Consider the following 25,880-nt stretch of genomic DNA (forward strand, 5'->3'; position numbering starts at 1 on the left):
ACCCAAGTCCAGGAAGCTCAGAGAGTCCCACACAGGATCAACCCAAAGAGGAATACACCAAGGCACTTACTAATTAAATTCACAAAAATTAGAAGTATTCTGGCGTGGAGAAAATGTTCAGTTACAAACATGATTTTCATATGATAAAACATCAGAAATAATTGTTGCTTTTTAAAATTTCTAATACAATTTTTTAAAAGTTATACTCCATTTAAATATTAGCTATATTCCCTGTGTTGTATAGTACATCCTTGTGGCCTACTTTATACCCAATAGTATGTACCTCCCACTGCCCCACCCTTCTATGGCCCACCCCGCCTTCCCACTGGTAACCACTAGTTCTCTGTATCTATGAATCTACTTCTTTTTTGTTATATTCACTAGTTTGTTGTATTTTTTAGATTCCACATGTAAGTAATATACAGTGTTCGTCTTTCTCTCTGATTTATTTCACTTAGCATAATGCCCTTCAAGTCCATCTTTGTTGCTGCAAATGGCAAAATTTTGTTCTTTTCAATGGTTGAGTAGTATTCCATTGTTTATATATATACCACATCTTCTTTATCCATTCATCTGCTGATGGACACTTAGGTTGCTTCCATATCTTGGCTATTGTAAAGACTGCTGCTATGAACATTGGAGTGCATGTATCTTTCCAAATTAGTGGTTTTTCTCAAATATTTATATACCCAGGAGTGGAATTGCTGGGTCATATGGTAGTTGTATTTTTAGTTTTTTGAGAAGTATCTATTCTGTTTTCCATAGTGGCTGCACCAATTTACATTTGTACCAACAGTGTAGGAGGGTTCCCTTTTCTCCATATCCTTGCCGACATTTGTCTTTGTAGAGTTTTTTGTACACTTTTTGATGACAGCCATTCTGACAGGTGTGAGGTAATATCTCATTGTGGTCTTGGGTTGCATTTCCGTTATGATTAGCAGTGTTGAGCATCCTTTCATGTCACTGTTGGCTATCTGCATATCCTCTTTGGAAAAATGTCTATTCAGTTCTTCTGCCATTTTTTAATCCAGTTATTTTTTTTATGTTAAGTTGCATGAACTGTTTATATATGTTGCTTTTTAATTGGAAAGTTGTCATATATAAAGTTTTATTATTCTAGTTGCAGAATTATGGAATTTTAAAGCTGTAAGAACTCTTGGATATTATTTATATTTGTTTTTCTCCCCCCTCCCACTTTTCTACATGAGCACGAAATACATATTTATATATTCATCTAATTTTCACCATGATATTTTCTAAATAGACAAACCAACCCTGAAGTATCTCATCTAGGCTCACAAAAATATATATATATATGAAAAATGAGATTCAAACTCAAGTCTGGCCTACTCCAAATTTTCTTTCCATTGTTCAAGGCTGCCTTTTACCTCAGGTCACAAACAAGCTGGCAAGGAGCCACGGAAGGACTAGACATTGATTTCCCAATCTCTTAACACATCCTCTTCCCAATACCACACTGTCTCCCACTGTGTTTAAAAATGCAATTGACATTTCAATCACCCCTCACCTCTGTACTTCATGATTCCAGTGTAGGGAGGGCTATACTATACTTTATTAAATTCCCTACTTAATTGTTTTCCCTAGTTAATAGGGAATAGTTTATAAAACTTTGAAGAAAGAAAGAAGAATAATGGGAAAACATTATCTTAACAATTTGAGGTCTTCTTATGCTTTTCCTCAATTTTAAAATTTTTTTGCAATTTTTCTCACTTAAGTATGCTTTTTGCCTAAGATGCCCTGAGTAAAATATGAGGCCTCAATTTGGTCCAAGCTGTGCATCTCTTCTGAAGAGAACAGTGAGTCCAATTTTTTTTTAAGAGTTCTTTCATCCATATACTTACAATTCATATACATATATACATGATAATATTCAGAGAGTACTGATTAAGTATATTCATACGTCAGTTATCTATGTATTGCCTCTTAGCAATGAATACATCCTTCATGACATGTTTTTTGATAAAAGAGTTCCTTTAAGTATTTCTCCTTTAAAGTGAGAAAAGTGTGAAGCTTTCTCAGTAGAGGGTACCGAAGAGGTACTGCCGGGGGAAGAGGCTTTGCAATTTCTGGCCTAGGTGGGGGTGGCGGCTTTGGCCTCTGGGTTTGAGAACCTCTGATCCAGCCTGTCTGAGCCACAGGCCTAGAACAAAATCCATCTGCAACCTTGCAGCTTTGACCCAGACATCACCGGTGTGCTCTCTCCACAGGGAAACCAAAGCTGCCCGCCTCCTGCCCTTTTCCAGTCCACTCTCACTGTGTGCTTGTGCTGCCTGTTGCTCATGACCTTCCTTTACTCCAGAGAGTCACCTACTGTTTGCCCAGTAACTCAGACCAGCTTTGGTCTGGCTAAACCAAGGAACTTCTCAGCTATTTGTTGGCCAAACCACACCTTCTCCAATGAGGTCTGAACTCCTTCCAAGTTTGTCTTCCTCAGGTGCTCTTCCTCAGCCCTAGGGTACTATATAGAGTTTCCTTATATTTTATAGCTGCTCCTTTAGTACAGATAATACTTCAAATTTCCCTGTTTAACCTACTGTATGATAGCTATCTCCTGATTGGACCCAGAATGTCACAGTATATATTTATGTAGATTATAAACTCCAGGAAGGCCAGACTTTCCTCTGTGTGATGCAGTAGGCCTTCAAGGAACATGTCATAAACATGTTTGAATGAACAAATGACAGGACTGGTTTCATGTAGGCTAGATCCATGGGAACTTGCATCTTGTGACTGGGCTGTTTGAAAGACTCACCAGGAAGGAAATCCTTACCATTTAGATAGATTGTGCTAGTTAATGATAATGGTACCAGGATTTTGAGCAGGTCAGATACTCTTAGAAGCTTCAGATACTGCTGAATGTCTACCAAACAGTAAATATTTCACCCTCCTCCTTTGTCAGTACCGCCTGCCTCCCAGTATGGAACATGAAAGTGTCCAATATTTACTTTTCTAGTTCTTATGCAGTGAGAGGACGGTCATACTCATTCATTCATTCATCTATTAATTCACTCATTAAATATATATCAAAGAGCCACTCGCCAGGGAGTTGGTCTAGGTATCTAGGATAGTTCATGAAATTCCCTGCCCTTCTGGTACATACACACTGGCAGGGGAGGAGAATAAACAAGAAATATAAAAAATTAGTACCACATTGTTGTGGCTGACAGAATCTGAAAGAAAGTCTGTTTAGATTTTCCTCGCTGATAGAGGCTAAGTCCTTGCTAAGTCCTTCAAAATTCCATCTTCATGCTGATTGAATTCCATCATAGAATGTTATTTATAATATACTACAGCCTTTCTTTAATATCTTAACCATTTATTAGTATAAATCTCATATATACAGTTTGAAGAGAAGGCCATAAAATGTTAATGGAAATGTTTTCCCTTGTTCTAGAGAAGACAATATCCATTAAGAAATAAGGTGATATGAATGTATGATACAGGAGAAAAGCAACAATGGCTGATAAATACATTTATCTTCTAAATTTAAGTGCTTACTATGTGCTAGGCACATATTCATCTTTGTACTTAAAATATCATAATTTATAATAGTGTCTTTTTGTTCCATCTTTAAATTGAGACAGACAGAAGCAAAAACTTATGATGCAAACAAGCTGTACAGGAAACAGTTGGTACCTTTCCTTTACACAAGGACTCAGAAGACCCAGATTTGAGTCTTTCTGCCTCCTTAACTCTGGACAATTTATTTATAAAATTAAATTCTAAATCCCACCTATTCTGAAGTAAGTCTCAGGCAATAACTGGCAACGAACACCCTTCTGAGCTTTTCTTTTCATCTTTTTCTTTTCTTTTTTCCCCATTTTTATTTTTTTTTTTTTCAGAGCAGTTTCAGGTTCACAGAAAAACAGGGAAAGGCATAGAGCTTTCCCATATCCCTCTTGCCCCTGCACATGCACAGCCTCCCTCATTATCAACACCCTCCCCAGAGAGGTTCCTTTGTTACAATTGATGAAAATAAGTTGACAAAGTTTAATCACCCAAAGTCCATAGTTTACAATACAGTTTACTCCTGGTGTTTGGTTCTGTACATTTTGTGGGTCTGGAAAAATGTATGATGAATGATATGTATTCATCATTTTAGTATTATTACACAGAGTATTTTCACTGCTTAAAAATCCTGTGCTCAACCTATTCATCTTCCACCCCCACCCCCAACAACCACTGTCATTTTTACTGTTTCCAGAGTTTTGCCTTTACAAGACTATCAGTCACATAGTTGGAATCACACAGTATGTAGCCTTTTTAGGTTGACGTTTTCCCACTTAGTAATATGCATTTAAGTTTCCTTCATATCTTTTCATGGCTTGGTAGCTCATTTCTTTTTAGCTCTGAGTAATATTCTATTACCTGGATGTACTACAGATTATTTAGCAGCAATTCAGCCACTAAAGGACATCTTCGTTTATTCCAAATTTTGGCAATTATGAATAAAGCTGCTATAAACGTCCATGTACAGGTTTTTGTATTGACGTAAGTTTTCAGTTCCTTTGGGTAAATACCAAGGAGCACAACTGCCGGGTCATATGGTAAGAAAACGTTTAATTTTGTAAGAAACTAAGTGGCTCTGCCAGTTTGCATTTCTACCAGCAATGAATAGAGTTCCTGTTGATCCACATCCTTGCTAGCATCTGGTATTGTCAGTGTTCTAAATTTTGGTCATTCTAATAGGTGCATAGTCGTATCTCATTTTAATTTGCACTGCCCTTTATAGTAAGTATTGAAGTGGGTGTGCTGGTTTTCCAACTTTGTTCTTCTCGTTCGATGCTCTGTTGGCTATTCTAAGTCTTGTACCTCTCCATCCCTGTACTTTCTTACCAACTTGCATAGTGCTGTGCTTATTGTAGGCACGTGACTGCTTGCACCCATGTTGCACCCATGATGTGGTTTATGTAACGACCCACAGATACATGCAGTACTAATTAATCTTACGTTTACTCAGTGAAGGCTTATAAATACATGCTATGTGAATATACTGCAGTTACATACAAATTAGATATCCATATATTTGTATTTGTACATATATACATACAGACATACACAAATATACATGCTAACAATTCTTAATTTGCATATTTTAAATTATGTTAATATAATGCACTTAGTAAATCTGGAGTAAACTTTATTGGACATCTTTGAAATCTATTTTTGCTTTAGTCTCTCAATCTCCATAGACTCTTGGGTACTGACATCTAGTAAACCACGTATTTCACTTTGCACTTTTATAAGATAAGAGCTGTAAAATTACTTGTCAATATATTGGAGGCATGGTATAATGTTAGATTGAGTCAGAATGTCTTTCTTCAGCTTATTTTGGGCTTTCTAAAACAATAAGTTATTTTTAGAAATCCTCATTAGTTACTATCAGTCCGATTTCTCTACTTACTTTCAACCTTATGTGAAATGAGGTTTCATTTGAAATCTAACTTTATTTTACATTAATTCAGTATGTGGAACCTCTGGTCCAGACAGATTCCTCAATGTTCCATAAACATATATTTATATTTTACCCTTTTCTCTTATTTAGATGTTTTTTTCTTCCATTATTTTTCTTTACTTAAATCTCAAATGTCGTTCTAAGTACAAATCAAGTATATTTCACTCCAACAACATTAGTTGCTTTACTTCTGAAAAATAATTTTTCCACATTCAGAAAATTCAGTACCGTATTAAAAGGGCTTACATTTTATGAGAATTCAGACATGCTCAAAGAAGAATCTGATTTCATGCTGACTATGCACTATTACAGAGGTACGTGAATTCTTAATCCCTGGCTAACTTTGAAAATGAAGTATGAAGTACAGAGATGATGTGAAGAAGGCAAATGGAAGCCTGAATTAGGTATATAGTGAGCAATGATCAGTCAATAAATGGCTCTTGAATGAATGAATAAATAAGAACTAGATTATGTTCTATTCTTATTAACTACGCTACACATTTTAGCACATGGAAACATAGACGGCAATACGGTGCTGGGTTCGGAATAAGAAAAGGTGAATTCAAGTTGCTGCTTTCCCTTGCTAAGTTTTTTGTGCCAAAGGCAAGTTAAATAAACTCTCCAAGTCTCATTTATATTAGCTATCAAAGAAAAATAATCATTATAAATAAGAAAAGATAATTGAAAGAAATTGGTTAAGCTATAAATTGCTAGGGTAATAGAATTGTTATTATTGTAATGTATCCTTTATTTTAAGTATTAAATAGAAAATTAATTGAGAAAATCAAAACTATTTAAGGAAATCAAATATTTTGTCTAAATACTGTCTAAATGAGGCAGTTTCTTGGCATAGTCATTTTATAAATGGCACATTGCTTAAAAAGAATATGACCTCTTTCATTTCTATTCAAATCATAAGATAGAATAGAAAATTAGGCAGCAGGAGACTGCCTTGGCTTCCTCTAAGAGAACAATAAGACCTAAAAGGAAATGGATAGAAAACTTAGGATAATTCTCCAAGAAAAGACAGTATTGCTTGAGACAGGTGGCAGGCTGTAAGTACGTTGGTTCTGTTATTATTTGGCACACAGAAAAGGAAGACTCTGAGGTTGTTTAGAATTATGCAACAGTAACAAAACATACAACAATAACAAACAATATAAACAATAAGGACTATTCTTTAAACCCTTACTTATGGCTGGGCAATATATCACATACTTTACCTTTATTTTTTCTTATTTCTTCTTAAAACTCTATGAGATAGACATTATATTCGCGTTTTACAGATAGTAAACTCATTCTTAGAGGTGAAGTAATTTACCCGATATCACACAATTTACATGTGATGGTGGCATGGGGATTTTAAGCCTGAATTTATCTGATTCTAAAGAATACATGTTATAAATATCATATCAACATTGAAAGCAAAATATCTAGCAAAGTTCAAAGGCTGAAAGAGTTGTACAGCTGCAGTCTATAAACTACTCTTTAGATCTGGCTTGCAAAACTAAAAGAAATATTTTGGCTTTAATAAGGTGACAAGATTTTGAGAGAGAGAAAGCTGAAGGAAAAAGAGCTTTCAAAATACCAAGGCTAGAAGTGGTTGGCCCAAGGTCAAGGAGGCCTAGGACCCAAGGACTTTGACAGTTAGAACATTTCTATGGATAATAGGCTATGTCAAGTTTTTTTAGTCAAGTAACTACCAAAACTAAATTTCTTTTAAGCTGAGCTAGTTAGCCCATGTGACTCACCTCAACTGATTCTTCTTTTACAGGTATGTGTAAGTGGCCATTATAAAAAATATTTACTAAACACTAACTTTGTGCCAGATATTGTTCTAAATATGCTGCATGTGATCCTAAAACAACTCTACAACGTAGCTATCAGTCCCATTTTAAGGATGAGGAAATTAAGTCACGATACAAAATCTAGCAAATTGATATCACAGCTCACACTCTTTACCATTATATTACGTGGATGTTATACTAAACTAGTACCAACAATAATTTGGGTAAGTAGAATTTATTCATACTCATTCTGTTATTTAATAAAAACTCTATTTTTCTAAACTGGCTTAGCTTAAATTGTCGCTTAGTGAACAGATTTAGTGATTAGTAATGTTTGCAATAATGTCATTTATTGACAACTAATTGAAATTACAGTGAGAATAGCCTAAGTTTCCTAGAGAATAGCCTACAGTTTCCTAGAGAAAGTGTTGAGAAATGAACTCTTTATAATGATCTTCTATACTCTCAGATCTATGATTCAATGTTACAGAGTGAAAGATGAAACTTGAGCATTTCAAGATAGTTGCTGACTTACTGAGTTATTTATTTTTTAACACTCAGATGGTACATTATGAACAGAAGCTTTGCTATTCTGTAAAGCAACAGGGCCATTTTTGCTTTTGTTTTTATTTTATTTGGTTTGTTTCTTTTTACCTACACTGCTCCAAAGTGATATCATATGAGTTTGAAGTATGCAATGCTTAAAATGGATACGGCATTATTCATTACTATGTATGGCACAGATTGATTCTTTCTGAAATGTAATCTACATATTGAAAGTTGTTGTAATTAACATATTATGTTGATGTAGAAAATTTATATTAGAGGAATAATTTTACTTAAGTGAATGAACCTAAAATATTTCTTAACCATATTGATTTCAGCAACCTTTCATGACCAGATTCTATAATCAAGTAAGGAAAATTCAAGTACTCTAAGAACTTTAAAGCCTGGGAAATATTTTTAAATTTAGACACATTAAAAGTATAATTTTAAAACAAAATTAAAATTTATCAAAATGAACTTGCATATATTAAGGGATTTAAATGACTGGAATCTAATAATGCCAGGCACCTGGATGAAAAGTGAAGTCAGAGAACCATTTTGAAGTTTTCATTTATCTGAAGAACACCCCATGGATTGCTGAATTTTTCACATTAAATCAAATACTGACTTTGTGTGTGTATAACTATAATATCAATGAGTAAGAAATCTTTTTCAAGAATAACTGATACTTAAAATGAAGTATAAGTTAATGTGTGGACTTTTGATTTTCTTTATACTTTGGGGAAATTAACAAAATATGATATTACATAAAACATCTTTTATATTAATATATCATAACACTTCAGAAGATATTTCAAAATCTCTAGGGTGTAATTTAAGTGAAGAATTTGAAAAAAATTAGGCTATATTACTTCTAAATACCCTAAGATATAGACATTTTTTAATGTTTACATTCTTTTCAGAGTTAATAACTGCAATGCAATTCCTGTTGAAACCATGATATATAGAATTATATTACCAAATCAAAGGTAATAGATGTGACAAGCTTACAAATGTAAAAAGTCATCATTAATAAATACAAACTGTCATCTATTCAGTGGAAATAGTTTTTAAGAGCACGGTTTGACAGTATAATGTTATTATCTAAAATCTGCTGTTTCTAAAAGTTTCTTTCAAAACCTAACTTTACCCACAGTATTTATTAAATCAATGACAAAAGGCCAAAATCCACTACTTTGATATATAAATCCAACTTTTTACAATTAGCCTCAACAAATTCTTTTAGAGGGAAATGATCAAAGAATTCAGTATAACCCGTGGGGGGTTGGGAGAGTAGACCACTGAGTCACAGAATACGATTAAAATAAAAACCTATGCTGTTAATTTTAGAAATAATTTAATTCTGTTTATAGCAAAAGAAGACATTTAATGAAAGAGAAAATTCAAATGCATATTTTTGGGCAGTTCTGGTTGCTGGCATCCTACCCCTTATCTGTAAAAGAATGCTTGCTGGCATTAGGTTCCATCAATTCATTTGTGATTTCTAAATTAATTCTGAAGGAAACCACAACTTACTTGAAGATCCTGCTGAGCGTCTGTGTGCCTGATTTTTTTTTTCTTTCTTCACAGACAAAGCACTTCCACTGGTCATGGAAAAAAGGTCTAAATCCGTGTCTTCTCTGCTTACAAGTCTTGCCTGGGAGCAATGGGAGAGAATGTATACAATCATGAAACAAAATATGGCATTTTCTGAATGCTGCTCACATTACCCCAAATAAACAAACAGGCTCTGTCAAACAACCTTCTTCAAAATGATACCACAATCCTTTACTGCTGCCCAGGCAGAACAAATGCACTATGTCAAAGCATTTTTTGCAAATAAGAGCCGATTTTAAAATTGAGGTTTGCTATTTGAGTCTGCACAACAAAAGAAAACATTTTAGTACAGTAATTTTGATGAAAATCAATCTTAAAGGCAACTGATGAAACTTTAAATCGCTTAACATCACTTAATTTACCAAGGATATTATTTAATTCTTAGTTGAATGTTAGAAAGGTCACATTAGATTATTTTCTGCAATATTTATATTTTACCACTTATAAAATTCCCTGAAATGCCTTTCATCCCATATTTATATATTAAAAAAGTCACAAAAGATCTCTACCTTCTCATTAAGGTTATTATTAATATAAAAATACTATACATTAAGCCTAATTTGGGAGTAAGGATAAATACAGAGAAATTTCAAGATATTTTATTTTAAGGACATAAGTATTAGGTAATTTATTTCATCTAAAATTATTCTCTGAACTTTTATTACTACCCGGGACTGAACTGAAGAGTTGAAAGATCATCACTTCTTGCTTATAAAATATTGTTTTACATAATGTCTAATATCATTAAGTAAGGATTTCTTAGGATTCAACCCTGAGGTGGGAGAAAATGCTATGATGGAAAGCAAAGCAGCCTCAGAGTAGCTGGGAGTTCACCCAAAGCACACTATGCTTGCAATCCCGTGAGAAAGTATTGTCCTTAATGTCCTCCTACGATCAGCTACAAAGACTCATGAAACCAGAATCTAACGATCACCATCCTCTTTCAAATTCACATTTTTGTTTTTCTCTTTTACATCTCCCTCCCCACCTCCTTCCCACCCACTCGAATGAACTCCTTGTTAAGTAAGCAAGCTTGCTATTACTGAACTCAGAATAGAAATGAAAACCTAGACATTTCATAAAGGGGCTCATTAAAGGTCCAGTAAAGCATCAGACACAACAAGTTCTTGCAAAAGTATTACAAATTATTATGAAAATTCCACATCATTGTTTGTACCACTTCTAGATATATGAGTGCTTTTAAAATATTTTTATTTCGGTTACAGAAAGGTGAGGTATACATAATAGATTACAGAGCTATAATTTATGGGTAATGAAATATATAGAACTTAAACATGAAGTTTAATCATTTTCAAAATTTTTATCCTGAAGCAATTTACAACTCCTATAGAAGCTGCAGAAATTGGTACTGAGAGTTCCCTGTTTACTCTTCATACAGCTTGTCCCAGTGATATGTGATATCTTATATAACCAAAGTACAATTAATAAAACTAGGAAATTGACATTGGTGCAATCCCATTACTAAACCACAGATCTTATTCATCAGTTTTCATATGCACTATTTTTTTGGTTTGTTTATGTTTCTATGACATTTTATCACATGTATAAATCCATGTAACTACCATCACAATCAGAATAGACAATTGTTCCCCCTTCCCAAAGAAACTCCTTTGCTCTCCCTTTAGAGTCATACTTTCTCCTCAACCTAATTGCTGGCAAGCACTAATATATTTCTTGTCACTATAATTGAACAATTTTGAGAATGTTATGTAAATGAAATAATATACTAAGTACCCTTGTGAAATTGTCTTTTTTTTCACTCAGCATAATGCTCTTGAGATCCATCTAAGTCTTTGTGTGTATCGAAAGTTTGTTCTTATTTATTGCTTTTTATTCATTTTCATTGTGTATTCATTGCATGTATGGACCATCATTTGTTTATTCTTTAACTCACTAAATGAGATTTGGGTTGTTTCCAGTTTTTGGCTATAAAGCCACTATGAACATTTATGTATAGGTTTTCGATTGAACTTAACTTCATTTCTCTAGGAAAAATGCTCAGAAGCAAAACTATTGAGTCAAACAAGTGTATGTTTAATTTTATTAGAAATTGACACTTTTTTTTCCCAGTGGCTGAACCATTCTCAGTAGCAATGTATGAGCGATCCAGTTGCTCCATATATTTGCCAGCACTTGGTATTGTCAGCATTTTATTTTAACCACTCCAATAGGTGTATCATGGTATTATATAGTAGCTTTAACAATCTCCCTAGTGATTAATGATTTTAACATCTTTTGATGTGCTTCTTTCTATCTGAATATTATCTTTAGTGATCTAGTAGTCAAGCCCTTTGCTCATTTTTAAATTCCACTGTTCAGTTCAATTATTTTTACAAATGACTTCTACAATAGTTAATTTTATGTGTCAACCTGATCAGGCCACAGGGTGCCCAGATATTTGGTTAAATATTATTTCTGGGTGTACCCTGTGAGTGTGTTTCTGGATGAGATTTGCGTGTGAATCTGCAGACTGAGTACACCAGATTACCCTCCCCAGTGTGGCTGGCCATCTAATCCACTTAGGGCCTGAATAGAACAAAAAGGTAAAGGAAGAAAGAATTCGCTTTCTTGACATAGGTCTTCTCCTGTCTTTGGAACTCATACAATCGGCACTCCTGGTTCTCAGGTCTCAGACTCTGAATGGAACTTACACTAGCAGCCCTCTGATTCTCAGGCCTTCACGATTTGGACTAGAACCTACATCACTAAGCTCTCCTGGGTCTGTAGCATGTAGGCAGCAGATCATGGGACTGCTCTGCCTCCATAATCAAATGAACCAATTCCTTATAATAAATATTTCCTTATACTAAACGAATAAATATATCTATAAAATCTGTATCTAATAAATCTCTATTTATAGATATATTAAATATATAACCATTTTAGTGCTGTGTAGTAGTATCTTGTTGTTTTAAATTAAAGTGTTTATTAACCATTAAAATATCTTCCTTTGTGAAGTCTCTTAAATCTTTTGCCACTTTTTTATAACTTTTTTTATAATTTTTATAACTTTTTATAACTTTCCTGATTGCAGGAGGGTTGTGAGAGAGGGGAAACAAAGAGAGGAGAGGGAGAGGGAAAAGGAGAGAGAGAGGAAGAGAGAGAGGAAGAGAGAGAGAATTTTCCTCCCAGGATGTGGTGTGACTTTTCATTTCTTCTCATTTTCTGAATGGTGTCTTTCTAAGTGCAAATGCTTTTAAATTTGATGAAGTACAATTTATCCATTTCTTTTTTGATGTTTGCTTTTTATTTTTCATCTGAGAAATCTTTGCCTGCTCCAGGTTTGTGAAAATACCATACTATATTTTCTTTGTGAAGTTTTGTAATTTGTGCCTTTACATTGAGGTCCATGATTCATCTCAAATTCATTTTTAAGTTAGATGTGAAGTAGGAGTCAAGATTCATTTTTTTTTTCCATGTAGCTATCCACTTGTCCAGCACCATTTGTTGAAATTTTCCATCTTTCAATTGCTTCAGTACCTTTAAGGAAATCAATTAACCTTTTAAGAATGGTATTCCTCTGGACTGTCTCTTCCTTTCCATTGCTTGTTCTTTCTTTGTGAACATAACATACAACCTTGATTACTGAGGTTTTAAAGGAAGTCTTGAAAATAGTGTGAGTCCTATTACTATTTTTTTCAATACATTTTAAAATTTGTCCACCTCTACTAAAAAGTTTTCTGAAAGTTTATTGAATTTATAGCTTATTTGGGAAGAACTGACATCTCACAATTTCAGTCTTCTTATCTATAAATATGGTATATCTCTTTGATTTTGTTTTTAAACAATATTTGATACTTATCATAGGGGCCCTGCACATCTTAATGTTAACATTTGTTAAATATTTTGTATTTTAAAAATTGTGATGAATACAAATGTTTCTTAAGTTAAAATTTTCCAAAATTGTTGCTAATATATGATTATAATGCTAATTTATGTATGTGCATATTTATATTTATTATATATATATATTTATTATAAATATATATATATATACACACACACACGTATGTATCCTCCAAGAATGGGCTTGAAGAGTAACAGGGCATACAACGACCAACTTTAATAAACAATGACAGATTTCTTTCCAGAATGACTGTGCCAAGCTTCTGTTTTCACCAGTTGGACATCAGTGTCTCTACATTGTTGATAGCACTTTGCAATAACCAATTTTCTAATTTTTGCCATTCTGATGAATATAGTCGTATAACTTCTTATTTTTATTTTTTATTTCTTTGGTCCAACACTCTGCAAGATTCCTACTCTTGGCCTTCCATGATCTCAGTATCCTTTTAGCATAAATCCTTGATCCATTCCCCTGTCTTGACTCAAGAAAAAAATGTGCATTTCTGTTCTACTACCATTTACCTTGTTTTATGTTCAGCTATATGTCTTCAATATGGAAAAAATAAGCATTTATCATTGCTATGTATTTGTTGTACATTTGTATGTAGTATAATATGGTGGGATACGGAGGAAGGAAATTAATGTCAAAGCATTAGCCTCATAGAACCATTTTGATTAGTTATCTACCTAATTGGTTCTAATTCATTTTTAGAAGTATAATAATTAAATGTAATATCTCTTCCTTTATCCTGGTGTTCCTTGGCACTTGTATATTCCCCATTGGTGCTCAAAAGTGGCCGCTCAACAACCTGTACAAAAGTGTTACTCAGTAATATGTAGGATGTTAATAGCCTGAAGTACCAATTCTCCTAGGGTTATCTGCATGCCACTCTATCAGAGGGGTCTCTATTAAAATGCAAGAAAATATTTGCTGAGTGATTATTTCAAATTTGTGCATATATCCTATAGATATTTTCATAAACATAGTAATTTTAGTTACTGCTCTAATTTTTCTCCTCTTTCAGGAAAACTCCTTGAATTAGTTATACATGAGGATGAACAATAGTAGTTTCCAATAGAAAGTACATTATCTTTTTATACTAACTTCTATATGACAAGCTAAATTATAATCAGTTTTCTTGGTGAGTGTAGAATCTGAGCAAGAAGTATTGGTTGGCTGATATAAATGAAAGGTGTCATAAAGTTAGGGTCACCTGATGCATCCATTTTCACCTGCCAAGGAGGCCACACACTTCTGTCATTGGCTAGGGTACCTTCTTCTCTCGAAATTTCTGGAAACACATAGAAAATTTCTTGTGTTGAGGGGCTCTGTATTTCTAGACTCGACATTGGCCATCTTCCTTCTGTTACCATAGTCTTCTAACAGCATATGGCACAACTGGCTTCTGCAGTGCATGTACAGTTATACTGTCTAGAGTCTACACTCTGGTCACCGTGCTTAGAGCTTAGTAGTTCAAGTTCCAATAATTTATACTTTATTATTTAGGGTGGCTGAGTTCACAATTACTTGTTAATTTTTATCCTGTTTGATTATCTGAGGGTACTTTGCTGTTTTCTTCAAGTGTCCTACTCTTTTGAAGTATTCAAGAAAATAGTTTCATTCTCATCTAGAGTGTTTTTTTAAAAATATGGTAGCATGCTAATATTTAAAAATCTGCCCAATAGAATTAATATTTTAAAGTAATATATTTTAACATTATATTACAAGTCAATTAAATATATTATTTTAATATATAACATTTTGAGATTAACCCCCAAAAGATATAGTTGGAATATTTTCATAATTTATGCTACTTATGGACATATTTTGAAGTGCTGTTTATGGAGTATGGGTGTCTATAACATTTTTCTGTAACTTTAAACACATTTCTTACCACAAGCTGAACTCTTCCACCATTAAGTACATCTGGATCTAACTCAGGCAAGAAGTGATTGCTGCATAGTGACAAAAACAGAAATCATATTATTACAGAAATGTAGAGGAAGAATATGAAAGACATGCCAAATGAAAAGTCTGAGAGAAATCAGTAACTATAAATATTTTATTACATGTACTTATATATCTCACTTATGGGAAAGGCTAAGCTTCCTATTTTAAAATAGCTTTAGTGTGTTTAATGCACTATACTAATGCTCACAATTAACTTCTGTTTACAATTAGAACACTAATATAGGGCTTTTCAAAAACTTGTTTTTCTTAAAAATTATTACTTATTAAGTATTCCTTTATATATTATGTTTTCAAAACAGAAAAATCCATCAATAATTGCCTACTGCATTACATGTTTAAATATAACTTATTTAGGAGTAAAGGATATTTTAAATGCTTAAGCATGTCTAAAATACATCCTGAAACATTTTGCTTATATATTTCATTATCTCTACAGATACTTTAAAATCTCTGAAACAGACTTTTTATATCTGGTTAATATACATGGTAATAAGCTATGAGTTATATTATGTTTGTTTATAGTTCTAGGAATGTCATCTTATGAATTACACTAAATTGATTATTACCAACAAAATAATTATGTTTGCATTACATAAAATACTTAGCAAAATAAATAATTCTCAAATGTTAATCACTTTATTCCTACTTTCTTTGATCACAATGAAATAGGACATAATAACCTAGATTATGAAATATTATTTTAATTTCACTTTCATTCTTCATTTTTTTCCCATATATTTAAAGAAATTACATGGATAGAATTGATCACATATGAAGATTTCAATTATTATTAAAAAAAAGTTTCTTTTTTACACATTATAACTTGCTGCTAAGTTAAGTTTTAACCCTCGTAATTGTTGGATTTGTTTGTCACTAATTTAAATAGTTATTACCCACAATGCCTGGAAACATTTCCAAAGTGTCATCTACATATAGATTCAATATTGGTTTATCAATTTAATAAATGCTTATAGTAGCACATTTAAAAAAACTGTTTTGTGGATATACATAGCTAAAATTAAAGTCTTAAAAATTTATATCAAAAATATTATCTCTTGATTTTTATTTCCTTAAAACTTTGATTCAATGGTTAAACACATATATGCTTTATGTTACATTATTTGGGCTGAATTTTATTTCCTCAAATTTTATATGTTCAAATCCTAATACTCAATCCCTCAGAATATGACCTTAGTGAAGATGGGGCCTTGAAAGAGGTAATTAAGGTAAAACGAGGTCATAGGGGTGGGCCCTAATCCAATATAAGTGGTGTCATTGTAAGAAAAAGAGATTAGAACACAGATAACACAGACTGAGGGATAATCACAAGAGGCTGAGACAGGAGGGAAGCGGGCAGGGCACAACCATTGAAGGAATGACACAGCTATTGACCAGGATGCACTGGTTAGAACCAAGATGGTAGAAGATTCGACTTCCAGTAGATCTTGAGCCTCATGGCACACCCACAGGCACCGTGACAGTTCCTAGGCTCACCATAAAAGGTCAAAAAGTGGGGGAGGGCTTAATTCCTGGAGATCCTTGCCCCTTTCCCAAAGTAGTTGGAATAATCCTTTGACTCATTAGCATATGAAATTACAGAGCTCATAAAAACTAACAACTCTGCAACTCATAGTCACTCTCTCTCTTGCCTTCTGGGATGGCCCTCACTCTGTCTATGGAGTGTGTATCTACTTTAAACTAAACATCCCCCCAAGCTGTGTCCTCTCTCCCTCTCCCTTTTGAGATGGCCTGCATTTTGCTTATGAAGTGTGGATCTATTAAGCTGCTTTTCCTTCTGAGTGAGATGGACCACACTCTGTCTATCTGTATCTCTCTTAACAAACTTGCTTTCACTTTACTAAGCCTTGCTCTTCAATTCTTTCCTGCACTAGGCAAGAACCTATTCTCTGGCAACAAGGACACAGTGAGAAAGTGGCCATCTGCAAGTCAAGGAGACAGACCTCCAAAGAAACCAAACTTGCTGACTCCTTGATCTGGGACTTATAGCCTCCAGAACTGTGAGAAAACAGATCTCTGCTTTTTAAGACATCCAACCTGTGGTATTTTGTTATGGCAGTCCTAGAAAATTAATGCATATATTAATGAAACAAAAGGTTATTACCTATTAGGTTCAAGGCACCTTGTTTGTTGCTAAGGGATTTAAATTTTTGATAGCCTCAATCTAGTGAGCTCACCTCTATCCTGTGAAATAAGTAAGATTTATCATCTCACCATAAAGAAGAGGAAACTAAAGCATGGAGACATTGAAAATTAGTTACAAGACTGGTAAAGTGGCAGCATCAGGGCTGAATTGTTATTTTAACTGCCAAACACAAATGGTAACAAAATAACAGAAAATAATATAACTTTCAATACATGTGATATTTATAAACAGTTAATGAGTACCATACATTTACTTTATGAAGCAGAATCATTTGTGTGGTTCATCTGTCGACTGTAAGTACTGTAGAAACAAAAGTTCTCAAATATATTAGGGTAAAAAATATAAAGAGTGATTAAACCTATTCTATACAAGAGGTCTTTTTATAATCTGCAATATGGTATATTGGCCTTTGGCTGTGTAAAGTCATGATTGTTTTAGCACAATTAACCTAGGTTTCACTTTTCAAGATGTATTTACAATACAAAAATCTAATTTAAAGGAAATGATCTCACCATTTCATATTTCTGGAACTAGTTGTTTCTTGAACCCCAACCTGTGTATGAAGCCATTGGTATGTATATTCTTTACTCCTTTCTAATTTTTCATTTGTGGTGGTATCCTTATACAGTAATTCTTCTTCCTTACCTAGAGGGAAAAAAATGAAAATCTTATTTGTTATTTAAAGAGATCAAATTTTGGCCAAGCAATTCAGTCTAGGCTAACAATTTTATCACAGGAAAGAAAAAAGCAAAATAATTTAATTCATAGGAGCTAAATCACCTCTAAGAAAAATAATGCCAGTCACTTATAAATTAAGTACTTTTCCTGCTTGAGTTTCAAACCTACCTATTTTGAAATATAAAAGAGATGTTTTAATACAACCAACATTTTATAGGGTTTGTTTTCTCATTTTTTAATTAGAAAATACAAGGAATTATTTTTGAGAGACAGTAGAATTTAAAGTCTAATTGTTCTCATATTATCTTATCCATATGTAGAATTTATAAATTATATTGAAGATATCTGAAACAGAATTTTAAGTAAAACTAAGCTTGGCTTGTGTAAGCTAATACATTTAAGTTAGGAGTATCATTTATATCAGGTGTAGGAAACCTGTGTGAATGCCACAGCAGCTACTTCAAAGATGGAAGGGGAACAGCGTAACAGAGAAAATGGGTATGGAAAACATGCAAGAGGAGAAATTACACAAGGTAAGAATATAAAATAACAACTACAAGGGAACATAAGCTATTAAAAAAAGAAAAAAAATCCAACCTTTGTATTTACATTTAAAATTTACTACATATATGTTTGTATTTTTCCAAAACCAACAACAACAGCAACAAAACAACAACAACAAAACAACAACAACAAAACAACAACAACAAACCTTCAGACATTACTGCTACATCAATGCCATGCATCTGAGTTACACTGAAGACCTGCTGTTTTAGAGTCTTTCTCCTTGGTCTTGGATTTTCAGGCCACTTCTTTTCAGGTGCCATCATCATGTTGAGAGATTTCTAGCTTTGTAGACTTGATTGACAGTACACCAGCAAAGGGCATCTCTTGAAACTAACTCATGGTAATCACACTCACAAGAATTCTATAATTTAAAAGCTGGCATTTAAAATGTCAATTTATTAATTTGAACTATCCTTTCACTGTAAATCTTCGTACACAGAAAGTCATCTTATACTTGCACGCTGTTTGGAAAACGAAGCATGGTGCAAAGTCTATTTTGAATGTTTGGTGCATGTGCACACATATTTAAACAGGTACACACAAGCTTAGTATTTGTCATTCTGAATATATTGAGGAAGGGACATTTATCCCGTCTTATTTTCCTTAAGAGTTGCTGTTGTAATTAGTGAAATTAGTCTATCAATTTCAATCCAAAGAGATATGGGAGCCAATTCTCAGGAAAGCTACAATTTAGGATATTTATTGATCTAAATTACGTTACTTAGTAAAGTTAACTTCCTGTTAACGTGTCATGCCACTTTACGTTTCTAAAACAGTTGTACTTCTTGCATCCTGAGCCTAAGCCAATCCCTCCATAGCTGCTGTATTAGAGGAACAATTACTTCACTGTTCAAGGGCTGACCACTGAATCCATGAGCAGACAGCATTTTGATAAATGGCATTCCTAATATAGAAACTATAAAAAAGACTCAAACAAAGGGAAGATCTGGCATTACCACATCCAGTTACTGCACTGAGTACTAAGCCTCTGTTCCAGCAGAGTCCCAGCCTTTTATCTGCCTTTCTTGGTTGACCAGACCAAATGTTGAACCCATGAGTGCAATGACAGAAAACAGGGAGGAATCAGTGACCCTGATAATCAGCTGAGCCCATGGCTGGAACCTACTTACTCTTGATTTGTAGAAGATCTTTTTGTAACAAATGTACTTTCAGTGAAAAATAAAAATTGTCTCTTTGTCTTTATGTTTTTTAAAATAGTGACATATACTTGAGTAGTCCCTTTTTAAAACACTCATTCTGAGAAGCTTCAGCTCTACAGTAACACTCCATAAACCCTAAGTGGTTTTACATCAGAACTCAGCCAAGGTTCTAAACAACAATCCCTGAGTAAAGATCAGAAGATTTGACTGTAAGGGTCCATCAGTTCATTTTAACCTAAAGGCATAGATTGACAGATTGGCATGAGCTCAGTGTAAGAAACAGAAGTATAGTGGTGACACTGGACTGGATATACTCAAAGATACTGCAATTCCAACACTGGAGGAAATGATGCTGGCAAGTGATTTTGGCTAAACCATTTCAGGATTACCTCTGTCACTGAGAAGGAGAAAGGAGGATTTACTGTTTGAAGTTTGCTTTTAGCATCTTGTGTAGGAAGGATGATGGTGATCTAGATTACTTAACAGACACTTGTCACTTTCTAGTCAGGCTGCCCAATAAATCTTTCCTTTTGGTTTTAGAAGAAGCATCAATTATTCTGCCTGCCAAAAAGCAAACCTACTACCTACCTACTGTTCTTTCCTTCTTCTCTGGGTCTTCATTAATTTCTTGTACCATCAACCTAAGGGGAAAAAGTCTCCTTTTGGTTCCTACTGTCCCCTAATTACTGCAGTCTACACGTGCTCCTTTACTTCAATACACAAATTTTAGTAATTTTATTTAAATAAATTAAACTTCTCCAATTATAAAAATAATACATTCTCATAATAGGACAATTTAGAAAATACAGAAAACTAAGAAGTCAAAGAAAAGAAAATCCACAAAAGTCTCACTACCTAAAGACAACCACTCGGTAACATTTCTGAGGTATTTCCTAGTAGTTCTTTTTTTCATAGACTTGTTTTGTTTTTTATTTACATACAATTGTATGTATCCTACATATGCTACTTTTCAGTTAGTACTACTACAAATGCATTCTATGTAATGGAAATCTCATCCTAAATATACTTTTGGGGACTACACAGTATGATGCACCAACTTGTTACATGAAGGTTTTTAATTACTCTATGTAATTAATCCATTTTCAGGTGGAATTAAAGATAACATGTCTACAATTGTAAATATGTTGAGGGACATGACATAATCTGTGTTGTAAATAGTTTTAAAAACTTGTACCAATTTACCACATGCTATATGAGGTTACTCATTTCACTAAGCCCGTGGTCAACACTGGGACACTAAATATTTTAAAGCTGCTGATAATTTGACAAAAATATTATCTAGTATGGTCTTAATTTATATGTCTTTACTGCTAGTTAGATTAAAAGTGATTCCATATGAGTATTTATTAATTGTAGATCATAAAGTATAAAATATCTTTTTTGTTTCCCCCAATTATCTGCTGGATTCTAGTATTTCCATTTTTGTTTTCAATTGACCATTCATAATCCTATATCTGTTATCACCGGTGCAAATATTTTCTCCTGCCCATTTTTTGATTTTAATTTCTACTCTGTTTTCAAAAGGGGCATTTCTTTTCCTCTAGGCATACAAATCTACCCACTTGCTAAATAGCTTCTAAACTACAAGCCATTTTCCTCTCATAATTTATAGGTTTGTGTCTCTCATTTCAATTGATATATAAGATTTCAGGGACAAATTCTATACTCTTCTAACATTTTATCTTTTGCATTAAAATACAGTGGTTAACAAAATTCTTTTAAGAGAAATATCTTGTCTGTTTCTGTTTTCATTTTCCATTCTTAATTTATTCCAATCTGATTCTATCAAATTGACATTGTCCTCACTAAGAAGGCTTTAACCCATCTTATCTACTAAACATATTTATTCTTTATTTTCATTGTCTTCTCTGCTGAATTCAACTACACAAACCATTTCCTTTGTCTTTAAACTCTCTTCTCTGCAGGATTTTGGAACATCAGACTTCAAGTGCTTCCTTTCAGGCTCCTTTATAGATTCCTTCAGTTGTTGGTGCTCCTCATTCTACGAGTATCTAGGAGCCCCCCTATTCCATCCCCACCCCACTGTGCTGGCTTTTGATGACAGTCAACTAGATTTGAATTGTTTATTGCCTCATGGGGCTAGCAGCCTAGAGGACTAGATATTACCAACCTCTGCCTTATTCTGGTTCTCAGTTCCAGCTGAACTTCAGAATCACACCTTATTTTTATCATCATCATCCTACTAAGTCTGTTTTTCCTCCTGAATTCCCAAGTCATCCAGACCAGGTACTCTGCAGTCAACCTTGGCAGCTCATCCCTTATGTAACATCTAATCAGAAACTGGGTCTAGTCTACCTGCTGGGCTTATCGCTACTGTTTGGCTCCTCCTTTTCATCCCCATTGTCCAATTTTGAAGAGGAGTGAGTAAGCCTGATTTACTGACATCCGTGCCTCAGCCCACTACAGTATGGCTTTCTCTGCACACCGTTTCACTAGAACTGTTCACACTGAGTGTACTAATATGGCTAAATCTTTGCGACTTTTTGACGTTCTTATCTCACTTACTCCTCTATAATATATGACGTTGTTGTCCATGCCTCCCTTCTTAAAAGGCTTATTTCCTTTGACTCTTGTTTAATTACACTTATGCTGTTTTTTCTCTGCCATTTTGTCTTAAAGCCCAGTTTCCTTTTCCTTTGCCAACTTTTCCAGTCTAAGGATTCTATCCTGGGCCCAATTTTATTCTTAGGCTATAATCTTCCTATAAGAGGATATTCATTCAAGTTTTTAAATCACTTTCCTCATCTCCTTCTGAAATGCATCCATCCAAAGCCCCTCCACTTAGGTATCCTACAGGTAATTTAAACAGAGTATGTAAAAGCTGAACTCATGTGTTATGCCACCTTTTCCAAATTCCTATAATTCTAGCATCAGCATCAGTGTAAAACATGGAAACCAGAGTGTTGTACTGAACCAGCATTCTTCCTCACCCTTCAACCGTGGATTTTACCTCCTAAATTCATTTCAATCTATCAAATCTCTGGTATTCACATTCTCACTTATTTAATTTCGATTCATCATTATCTTTTCAATTACTGTAACTGCCTTCTCACTGGTCTTTATGCTTTTGGTCTTGTTCCCATGTATGTATCTCCACACTGCAAATGGTCTTGATAAAGTACAAATCTAATTATGCTCTTTCAGAGGTTAAACTCCTGGTTGTCCACTCCCTTCGGATAATGTTCAAAACATTTTGCATAGCATACAGGCCTTCTATACACCTTCAGATGCCATCTGTTAAGTTCCTGCCTCAATCACCCAGACGTACTATAATTACTCAAAATGATCTCTTTTGCCTATAGACATAATGTTTGGGATTATCCACATTATCAGTGGTGTTCCTGCTTCAGGTCTTCAGGTCTGAGTTTAGAAATTACATTCTTTGGGGGAAGCCCCTGACCGTCCAACACTTCATTCCTTATCTGCATTAGGCTAGAGATGCCTCCAAAGATACTATGGAAACCCCATGATAGTATTTATTACATTATTTTACTTTCTTATTCATGTGTCTCTTTTGCCTACTAGAATATACACTCTTTAAGTGGTACACAGCACAGTGGTGCTCAGCAAATACTGGTACAATTCAAGAACAACCTGTCATGGCTGATGAGCGTTCTTTGAGAAATACAGAGCTGGAATTTAGATTTTTAGTGCAGATGAACTGTGCACTGTGGAGGATAACACATGTCTAAATGTGATTAACTCAGTTATAATAAGAGAAACTTCAGCTCTGAAAGTCAGAATTAGATTGGGATAAAAATTGACAAACAAAGGCAGCAAACTCAAAACCAAAAAAACAACACTATATATATAAGGTGTTTATAAAATGTTGACAAAGTACTCAATCCTAGAGAGAAGAAGTTCAGCTTTAAGACGTTCACCAAAAGAAATGAAGTCTCTTTAAATTAATGGAAATATTTTTTTTTCTTCAAGAAAAGCAAATTAAGTGTTCATTAAACCCATATGCTTCAAATTAATCAGTTTTCTAAATTTTCAATATAGCATAATATCCTCTACAGAGGGAGATTAGGATTCAATTATCATTTGGGGCACACAAAAAGAAGCTAATTATTTATAGTTTTAATACATATGGCAATTTTCCCATGACTATTTTCTTTTCCCTTAATGGCCTTTCTCAGTAATATAATAATAAAATACTGTTGGTTTCATGGATGGAGATGAGTTCATTTCTTTACCAAAAGCTTTTGGAGGACATGGCTGCATGCTGAGCAAAATGCTTCATGTGATGGAAATATTTTTGGTAACTTTGATAAATGGCTCATTCTATGTATTTTATGCTGGAAAAAGTAAAAATATGATTTACATTATAAAGTATAAGTGTTCTGTATATGTTTACTAAAAGAAGTTATTGCATCATACCACACCAATAAAGCAAAAATAAAATTGGAGTTTGGCATAAATGTCACACTAACAGATTTTTAAATTTATTAACATCTGTATAAATACTTGTTGATAGGCTGTTTATGGCTTCTTCCTTAACCAACCCAATCTGTTGTTGGAAAGTTGACAGCACTGGCATGAAACCAATAACTCTCTAAGAGCCATTTGTGTGTGTGACAAGCAACATCCCTATTCTTTTAAAATATATTTAAATATATATGTAATTGATCACTAAGGAAAAATGACTGTATGAATAAAGAAGATTGTTGGTACAAGAGTTTAAAAACAGAGATTTTGGGAACAGAGCCAAAGCTACACGTAAGAGTCAAAGGTTAATTGCAGCACTAATCACTCCTTTACATATTTCACTATATTTTATGGCAGAAAAGGTAAAAAAAAAAAAAAAGTACTAGAATAAAAAATACTTGCTTGTTTCTGACATTTGAATTCATTTTCAAAATTCATCTGTTGAGGGGTTTGGGTAATACATTAAGTATATGAATGGTCTTTACGAAAGCAAAGAAAAATAAAAGTGAGTTAGTAAATTATACATTTAAAAATACATGGATTTTGCAAGACACAATTTTCAATACCAAGGAATTGCTAGGGTTATGTAAATCCCTCTGGAATAACAGAACCATTCTTTTATAAAGCGGATATAGTTGTGCTTATTAAATAATCATAAGTATTCTGATTTTAATTTATGTACAATTCTACCTGAAAAAAATATGTTTTCCCATTTATATTGTTCAGTTGAGTTGTAGCTCCTCATTAATATCTTTAGAGTGGATTACCAAATACGACATAAAGGGTGGTTCTTTGGTGTCTTCTGTGGGAGCCACAAAACTCAAGAAAATAGCAGGTTGTTAAAGTTATAAAGATATTAATGTATAATGTGTCTCCATGTCTGCTGTTAACTAGGGCTGAGACTAGAGTAAGGCAAGAGGGAGAAGTGAGATATTTGCCTTAGGCATAACATGTAAGGGGGTGCCAACAAATCAGTAATCAAGATACATAATATTTTGATGTCATAATTTAAAATCAAAATTAATGCAAAAATCCATGATGCACCAAATATCCAAGTTCTAAATGACAGAATCAATAACAGTGCTGAGCCAGGCTCTACTGGAGCCTGAGGTAAAAGGAAAGCTCAGTAATACTAATCCTTCTTTGCCACGGTATTGGCAGCTTTACCCACTTCTAAGTAATGCTAATGAAAGTGTCAAAAGGGTTTGTTTTTAGAACTACTCAGTAGCCATTGTCTGAGATTGCTTTCTACTGTTTGTCCTGAATCAGGCACACTACTGAGTTTTCCACTACAAGAGGCCCTGGAATTCTGACATATAAGAAAATAATTAAAGAATCAATTAATTCAGTCTATATAGGAGAAGCTAAACCCTATTCATCTTTCCATCTGCCTAGCAACTAACTTACCAGCTGTCATGTTGGGCACATTGTTTACCTCCTCTCTGCCTCAGTTTTCTCCTCTTAAAATGTAGTAATCATATAAAGTAATAGAACACATAGAACGCCTAACATATAGTAAGGGTTTTAACAACTGTAGCTGTTTTCCATTTTCTTTTCTTTTCTTTTCCCTCCCTTC

The 25,880-nt window shown here is 33.8% G+C and overlaps 2 protein-coding genes across 2 annotated transcripts in view; one reads left to right on the forward strand and one right to left on the reverse strand.

Annotated features, from left to right (window-relative positions):
* Positions 1 to 25,880, forward strand: part of TSPAN19 (tetraspanin 19) — a 208,018-nt gene that overhangs the window by 28,505 nt on the left and 153,633 nt on the right. The gene's annotated exons all lie outside the window — the stretch shown is intronic.
* LRRIQ1 (leucine rich repeats and IQ motif containing 1) overlaps positions 9,010 to 25,880 on the reverse strand; it is a 235,015-nt gene continuing 218,144 nt past the window's right edge. The window contains 3 exon segments of the mRNA XM_032493693.1: positions 9,010 to 9,466; positions 15,189 to 15,249; positions 17,942 to 18,074. Coding sequence (XP_032349584.1) covers positions 9,314 to 9,466; positions 15,189 to 15,249; positions 17,942 to 18,074 — 347 coding nt within the window. The 3' untranslated portion in view covers positions 9,010 to 9,313.

Source organism: Camelus ferus, chromosome 12 (assembly GCF_009834535.1).
Source record: "Camelus ferus isolate YT-003-E chromosome 12, BCGSAC_Cfer_1.0, whole genome shotgun sequence".
NCBI lineage: Eukaryota > Metazoa > Chordata > Mammalia > Artiodactyla > Camelidae > Camelus > Camelus ferus.